The sequence below is a fragment of the Geospiza fortis genome, unplaced genomic scaffold (assembly GCF_000277835.1).
Source record: "Geospiza fortis unplaced genomic scaffold, GeoFor_1.0 scaffold188, whole genome shotgun sequence".
In the NCBI taxonomy this organism is placed as follows: Eukaryota; Metazoa; Chordata; class Aves; order Passeriformes; family Thraupidae; genus Geospiza; species Geospiza fortis.
The window spans coordinates 1-7,213 of record NW_005054337.1 but is presented as its reverse complement, the minus strand read 5'-3'; the positions used below and the strand labels follow the sequence as shown (position 1 = coordinate 7,213).

Below are 7,213 nucleotides of genomic sequence, written 5' to 3'. Positions count from 1 at the left end.
CTCCTCCAGACCACACATCCACAGCACAAGGCTGTCAACACTAACTACCCAATGTATCAGTGTGTGAAGTTCTCTCCTCTGTCTTGAGCTGACATAGGTTCTGCCTTTGATGTGATATGCAAGGTTTGAAATGCCAAAATATTATTTTTCTGCCACCTTTATTTTTCTTTTTGAGAGGAAAAATGGCTTATTTTTTAAGTCCAGTCATATTACACAGCAGAAAAACAAGAAGAGCAGGAGCCATGGTCATGTTTTGGGATCCCACCAAAGGTCAGGAAATATTTAACCTGTCCTATCCAAGCAGCAGAGCTCATTTGCCCTAAAAAGTGCTTCACTTCTTGTGCAGAAGCAATGTGATTTTTTTAGTGCTGAAGGCAAGCAGCCAAACTGGTGCACCATCAACAGGACAGCAGCATCCTTGGGAGGCTTCAGGGGTGCTGAGCCAATTCATGTCTGGATGGAAAGGGCTTCATGTGGCAAAGAACAAGCAGCCTGGAAAGAAGTTGGAAGGTGTGGCTTGCAAAAGGGGAAGCCTTTTCCAAGTATGGGATTTTCAGCTTGGTTTCTTCCACTCTGCCTCCAGAAGCTGTCTCAGTTGCAGCTGTGTGTTGTCTCAAAGGAATCTGAAACTTCAGCCTGTCAGTAAATCTACCCCAGTGCCAGTTCAGGGGAATCTCTTCACTCCTTGAATCCTCACCTCTGCTTCCCACCTGGAAAAGTGAGGTCCCAGCCTCAGCTGGTGCCAGGCATGTCACAGAGCTGCCACACATGGGAAGGGGTTGTTAACCATCCCAGCAGCAGCACAAGCCCTTGCTTTAGCTTCTGGCCCTGTGTGTTGTGCCTTGATGTCCACGTAGTACACCAGGACAGTCAGTGTGCCACATTCTCCACTTCCTCCATCTCACCTGCTCGCCGTGCAGCCATTCCTGGTGAATCCCTCTCACCTGTGCTCTTCAAAACCTGCTGGGCAGGCACACAGTCTGCTTCTAGGGGCTGTGTGGTGATGGCATCCATTCATGAAGAGGTTGTGGGACTGTCATGAGCCAAGGAGCTGCTCAGCAGCAGCAGGATCAGGCCTTGCACCCATTCTGTTCTGTCAGTTTGAAATAATGTCTGAATCTCGAGTGCAGAGTCTCTGGTTGGCAGGAAGAAAGGCAGGAGCACACCTTGGGGGCCTGAAGGTTTGCCAGAAGACAGGTATCTTGCCTGTGGAGCTGGGGTCAGAGTTTCCCTGAGGAAAAAATGTATCTGGGCAATTCTTTTTGTCTGTCTCACAATTAACTCTTCACAGATGAGTTCTTTCCTTTTCTAGCTGGCAAAACGCTCCTTGGCTTGCAACACTCTGTGCTTTGCAGTCTGGGGATGCAGAGCCCACTGAGAGCTCTGGATTTGCACTGAGGATTGCAGTGATTGATATTTATTTCTCCCATTAGGCTGTTGAGCAGCTTGAGAGTGGATGTCTCTGTTCCAGGACAGTGTGGGACTGTGGTGCACCAAGACACTGGGAACCTGTCACTGCCCACTGCACCACAGATCTGCTTCCCTGAGCATTCCCTCCCATGTCCAGCCCCAGTTTTCCATTCCAGTCCCTTCACAGCCTCTCATCCCTCCCATTGCAGGTACAGAGCAGACCAAGCAGATTGTCTTTGCTCCCAGCACGGAGCCAGCCTTTGTCACTGTGCCCCAGAACAGCTTCGGGGAGCCCTTCGTGCTCAACCCCAGCACCTGGTCCCTGGTTGTTGAAGCACAGGGGGTGCTGCTGGTAAGGCCCTGTGCTCCACCCACCGTGGGGCTTCAGCAGCTCCCTGGGGACACGTGTGCCAAGCATAACACCTCTCCCATCTCTCCTCCCAGGACTACTTGGTTTTGCTGCCCAGCTCATACTACGAAGCGCCAATCCTGCAGCTGAAGGTCACAGAGCCTTGTGTCTACCAGCCAGCCCCTGAACAAGCCACCCAGAAGTAAGGATCTGCACTTCTCTGTGCTGTGTGGGGCTTGCTCAGCTCCTCTTGGCCTGGGGTTAAGGAATATACACAATCCATAGTCAGTGATGCAGTAAAACTGCTCGTAGAGCACTTGGCTCTGGTCAGTAAAGCTTGTGGAACCTGCACCAGCCCAGAAAGCCAGCCCATAGATCTCCTCATCCATGACACAGCCAGTCTGTGTTTTCTCGTGGGCCCTGGAGGGCCAGCTCACCCAGTGACACCACAGCCCCCCTCTCCTGGGCTGGGCTCCCAGTGCCAGGTTGTGTGTGTTCTCAGAAATGGCTGCCACGAGAGGGTTTTGCTGGACTATTTAAAATGGGCAGTCTGGTAGTGTTTGGAGCATCTCAATGTATCTGCTTGCCCAGAACCTCTCTGTCCATGTTGGCAAGAAGGCTGGCTGGGCTCTGGACACTGGTTGTCCCAGGATAAAGCCCATTGCACGGGGAGAATTTTTTGTTCTCCCTGGTCCTGCAATGCCCAGTCCCTTGCTCTGCCCAGAGCTCCTCCTTGCACTGCCCAGAGCTCCTCCTTGGCCCTCCTGATACACCAAAGCCTTTTGCAAACTTGGCTGGGCCCAGGCTCTGTGGGTGCTCTCGACTTTTATAACCATGCTGTAACTTTTGTACTTCACCATTTATTTCTGTGTGTTTCCAGCTGCCTCTTGTACAAGTACCTGTCCGTGGAGGGCTTCCCTGCCGTGCCAGGGGTGGATGCAGTGTGCAGGCTGGACAACAGGCTCCCCAGGCTGTGAGCCACAGAGCAGCTCACCCCCTCCCACCCCCCCAGGGCCACCTGCAGTGGCACTGATGTGAGTGCCACTTCTGTTTTGTCCCCCTCCTTTGCCCCCCCTGTCTGGGGCTTCACTTTTTTAAGTATCCATGCCATGTCCCTCATATCTTCCCCTTAAAGTTGTGTCTTCCTCCTTGATTTTTTCCCCTGCTTTTGCAGCATCTGTGAGGTTAGTTTTGGCATGTTTTGGTCCTTTGCACTGCACCTCATTTCCTCCCAGACCATTTTCTTGTAGTCACTCAATCTCCCAATTTTCTGGGTTTTTTTGGCTTTTTTTCAGTTGCCTTTCATTTGATCATATCTTTACCTACACCAGAAAGGCTTTGCACCCCTGCAGCTGTGTGCTTGTGTGTTCAGGGCCCCCAAACCCAGAGTCTCACCTGTAAAGGTTTGCGAGGATTTGACGGGATTTGGTGCGTTGCCCCCTGAGCTGCTGAGGAGGCTGCCTTGTAGCACCCTGCACACACTCCCTCAGTCCTCCCTCTGTGCTGCAGGTGGAAGTGCAGCTGTCCCTGGCCGTGGCCCAGCCTGGGAAGCACGTGCTGCTGGTGGAATATGCCAACACCAACGCCCTGCAGAGCGTGGCCATCGCCGTCAGCTCGCCGCGCTCGGCCACGCAGCAGGGCACCTTCACCTTCTACCCCTGCGCCTACAGGTAAGGGCCCCTCAGGGCAGAAAGGGTCCAGTTCTCTGCCTTGGCAAGGACAGTTTCCCCTCCAGTTGAAGTTTTTTGGGTTTATAAACAAAGCAAGCTCCAGTGTTGTCCATCTAAGCTCTGCGTGTCCAGACTCGTTCTAGCTGGGCGCAGATTCTAGTCCCCCATCTCAGGGAAGATGTACCTGCCTCTGCCAGGAGATAATCCTGGGCATCTGTTTACAGCTGCATTGTTGGTAGGGACCTTGACTTAGGGAATGGCCTCCAGACAGGTTTATTGGAGACAGGTCAAACCCTGTCTGGCTTCAGATTGCAACCTTTGCAGTAGGAAACAAATGTTTGGGGTGTCCTTGGAAAACTTTGCTCTTGCGAGCAGCCAGAAAAAACATCAAAAGATTTCCAGGGACTTTGTGTAAATCCCCTCAGGACACAGAGCTGGCAGGACAAGAAATGGGTCATGACCCTGTGCAAGGCTGATTTCCAAATGTCTGTTTCTCTTACAGTTTCCTTTGTCGAGGGATTGCTGTGGATTCCCAGAGTCGAATGGCAACTTTTGAACTCACCTCAGAGGCCACTGTTCGTTTCACCTCTGATCTGGCTGATTTCTTCTTGGTGAGGCTCCCTCTGAGGGCAGCTCTGTCAGCAGGTCACAGGGAGGAAAGGCTGACTGGGACCCAGCCTGCGGGAGGGTTTTCTAGCTCTGTTTGGATTGGGTCTCGGATTTTAGTCTGGGTTTTCTAGTCCTGTTTGGATTGGATACTGGATCTTAGTCTGTGTCACAACCAGTCCAAGTGGGGAGTGTGGTCAGTGGGGTTTTTGAAGTAAATCATGGGGCTGGGAGTGGGGAGGAGATGGGGAGAAGCAGCTGCTCCTGCAGAGGGGGCAGGTCCTTTTTATCTTGAAGACACTCCTAGTTTAGCCAAGGATGGAAGAATCCCATCCATATGTGGAGTTTCTAAATGCCATGATGCTTGTGCCAAGGGCCAAGGGGCAGTAAGCAGAGGTGTGAGTGCCATGCATTAGCTGAAGTGCCTGCTGGCAGGTGGGCACAGGGCCAGCTGGGGCTCCAGGGGCACAGGCTGTCACATAACCAGGTGTCTCTCTCCTTGTGCAGCACAAAGTGTACCTGATCCCTGCTGCACAGTTCACCATGGAGCTCATCGAGCCGAAGGTGCACTGCATCAGTGTCCATGGCACCTTCTCATCCAACAGGTGAGGGTCTCAGGTCCCCCTTGGCTTTAGCATCAATGGGACTATTTCCAAAACCGTTTGCTTGTCCCGCTTCCCTCAGGCTCAGAGACTTTTTAAAGTTCTTGATTAAGAAATCTCCAGCTGAGGTGAATTTCCTTGCTTGTGTCCTGTGAGCCCAGACTGGGATCAGACAGATGGTCCTGTGCCTGAGCCCCATTCTGCCTCCTGGGGCAGACACTCAAGTGTAGTCCCAAATAGACATTCCTGTAATTGTTCACATACTGCAAGACCCTGCCTGGATCCAAGTTTTTGACACTGCTTCAGATAAATATTTGCAGAGGAATTGGCTTGTGCCAGGCTCCTGTTCTTCCTGCAGAGCCCCTATCCCAGAGCCCCAGGGGTGCTGGCAGTGAGCTCTCCCTCAGCAGGCACACCTTGTAATCCACCAGCGTTACAGGGGGTGCTTCCCTCCTCTCTTTCTCTCTGGACATGCTCGCATCCTCTTTACTCCTTGTTTTCCAGCAGCTCCTGTGTCCCCTCAAGGTTCCTGAAGCTTTCTCAGTCAATCATTTTGGAGGGGGCCCAGGCTCTGCCCATTGCCCCAGAGGTGCCCCTGGCTCAGGCTGTCCATGTGGCTCCATCTGGGGTGCCAGTGGAGCCTGCTCCTCGTCCTCCCACAGCCATGGATCCCACTGCAGAGCTCATCCTCCTGCAGTCCCCACAGGTAGGGGCACAGGCAAGGGTTGGGCTGGTTTGCTGGTGTGTGACACTGGACCGCTGGGGCAGGGAGGAATTTTCCTTTCCTTAATGCTTCATCAATTAGCATTTTCAGAATTTAATCTGAGCTGTAAACTTCTCCCTGAACCTGTAGTTCCTGTGGACTCACCAGTCTTGGTTTTATCCAACCTTATTTGGTTCTCTGGGATCCCAGGCAGCATTAGAGGGGAGAGAGTGTGGAGGCACTGGGGGCTGGATTCACTGAATTCTCAGCACCTGGCAGCTGTGCAATAAGAGCACAAATCTGTGCAGCAATTCTGGAACATGCCAGCTGTGGGTGCAGGTGCCAGGTGTGGGTTTCTGTCTGTGTTCTCCCGTGCTGGGGCAGGCTGCCGTGGTGTTCAGCAGCAGGATCCAGAGCCTGGGACGCTACGCCTTCATCCTGCACCTGTACCAGCCCAGCCACCCCAGCTTCCCCGTGGAGGTGCTCATCAATGGAGGACGCATCTGGCAAGGTGAGAGCAGCAGGGACCTGGGCAGCTGCTGGCTGGCAGGAGCCCTGGGAGTTTTCCATGCCAGAGGATGACTGTGGACTCTTTAAGATCCTCGTCTCTTCCCTCATCCTAGCACCCCTGTGAACACGGTCACAGGATGGGGACTCAAGGGACAGGTGGGACAAACACATCTGTTGTCTTTCCAGGTCAGACCAATGCAAGTTTCTGCCCTCATGGCTACGGGTGCCGGAGCCTGGTGGTTTCTGAGGACCAAACCATCCTGGATGTTACCGACAATGATCTGACTGTGGTTGTTCGGGTGCCAGAGGGCAAGCAGCTGTGGCTGGTGAGCCTCTCTCCAGGAAGCTCCCAGAGCATGCTGGGCAGGCTTCAGCAGAGCGCTTTGCATTGGATTTTTGTCACTGTGTGACTTCGGGAATGTTACTTACCATCACTCATCTCTGAACTACCCGAGAATGTGCAGTCTCCATCCTTAGTGGTGTGGAACTGGGGGCAGAATTTACAGGGGCAGTTTCTGTATATGACAGTGTCCTTTCTTGTCTGGTTCTGATATCAAAACCAGGCAGAAATTGAAGCTGTTACTTTGCATACATAGTTTGTGATAATCCAGAATAAGCCTTATTCCTGCTCTAGCAATATTTTAAACCTGCCTGTTGAGGCAGGCCTCATCATGAGAGTAGGTAGCCCTTGTTATTCTCAGGCAGCAGAACTAGAAGGTTACCCAAAATTGGGATAAATGGCTGAAAGACAAAATTGGAACTCAGGTGTAGAAATTTCAGATGATAGAGACTGCCTCCCTGCTGGGGCACAGCCAGTGCTGTGCTCTGGGGGTATCTGCCTGGTTTTAGTCCATTGAATTTGTGCTGTTCTTCATGTGGAGCTTTAGGTTAAATGGACCCTGATGGACAGACCCCAGTAGAGAGGTGGCTCCTGGTCTCTGGTGTGTTATGTTCTGTCCCAGCAAGGCACAGAAGGTTAAAGGTGCATTTGCACTTTGGAGTCATTTTGGATGGTGCTTGTCTGTCTGAGCTGGCTCACCCAGCTCGCCCTTGCTCTGCAGGATTACATCCTTGTGGTGCCTGAGGACAGCTACACCCCCCAGTACCTGCAGGAGGAACCCCTGGACAAGTCCTATGATTTCATCAGCAGCTGTGGCATCAACAGCTTCTACATCAAGTGAGATGCTTGGCTCTGGGTGCCCACAGGCTGCACACTCCTCGGGGAGCAGCAGCCCTTCCCTTCACGTGTGGCAGGCAGGGGCTGGTTGAGGTTTTCCTTGTGTTCACCAAACGTGGATATTTGGGACCTCTCAGTGTCACAGCACTCTCCCTCCCGCTAAGCCCCCATGGCTGCAGGAGATGC

General features: G+C 52.7%; 1 protein-coding gene across 1 annotated transcript in view; it reads left to right on the top strand.

The window, feature by feature from the left end:
- Positions 1 to 7,027, top strand: part of LOC106631846 (laminin subunit alpha-5-like) — a gene marked incomplete at its 3' end in the record, with an annotated part of 66,757 nt that extends 59,730 nt beyond the window's left edge. Inside the window, 10 exon segments of the mRNA XM_031057992.1 lie at positions 1,620 to 1,762; positions 1,855 to 1,961; positions 2,640 to 2,793; positions 3,269 to 3,429; positions 3,932 to 4,040; positions 4,543 to 4,640; positions 5,142 to 5,343; positions 5,725 to 5,851; positions 6,037 to 6,176; positions 6,912 to 7,027. Of these exon segments, the coding sequence (XP_030913852.1) occupies positions 1,620 to 1,762; positions 1,855 to 1,961; positions 2,640 to 2,793; positions 3,269 to 3,429; positions 3,932 to 4,040; positions 4,543 to 4,640; positions 5,142 to 5,343; positions 5,725 to 5,851; positions 6,037 to 6,176; positions 6,912 to 7,027 (1,357 nt within the window).
- Between the last annotated feature and the right edge of the window lie 186 nt (positions 7,028 to 7,213).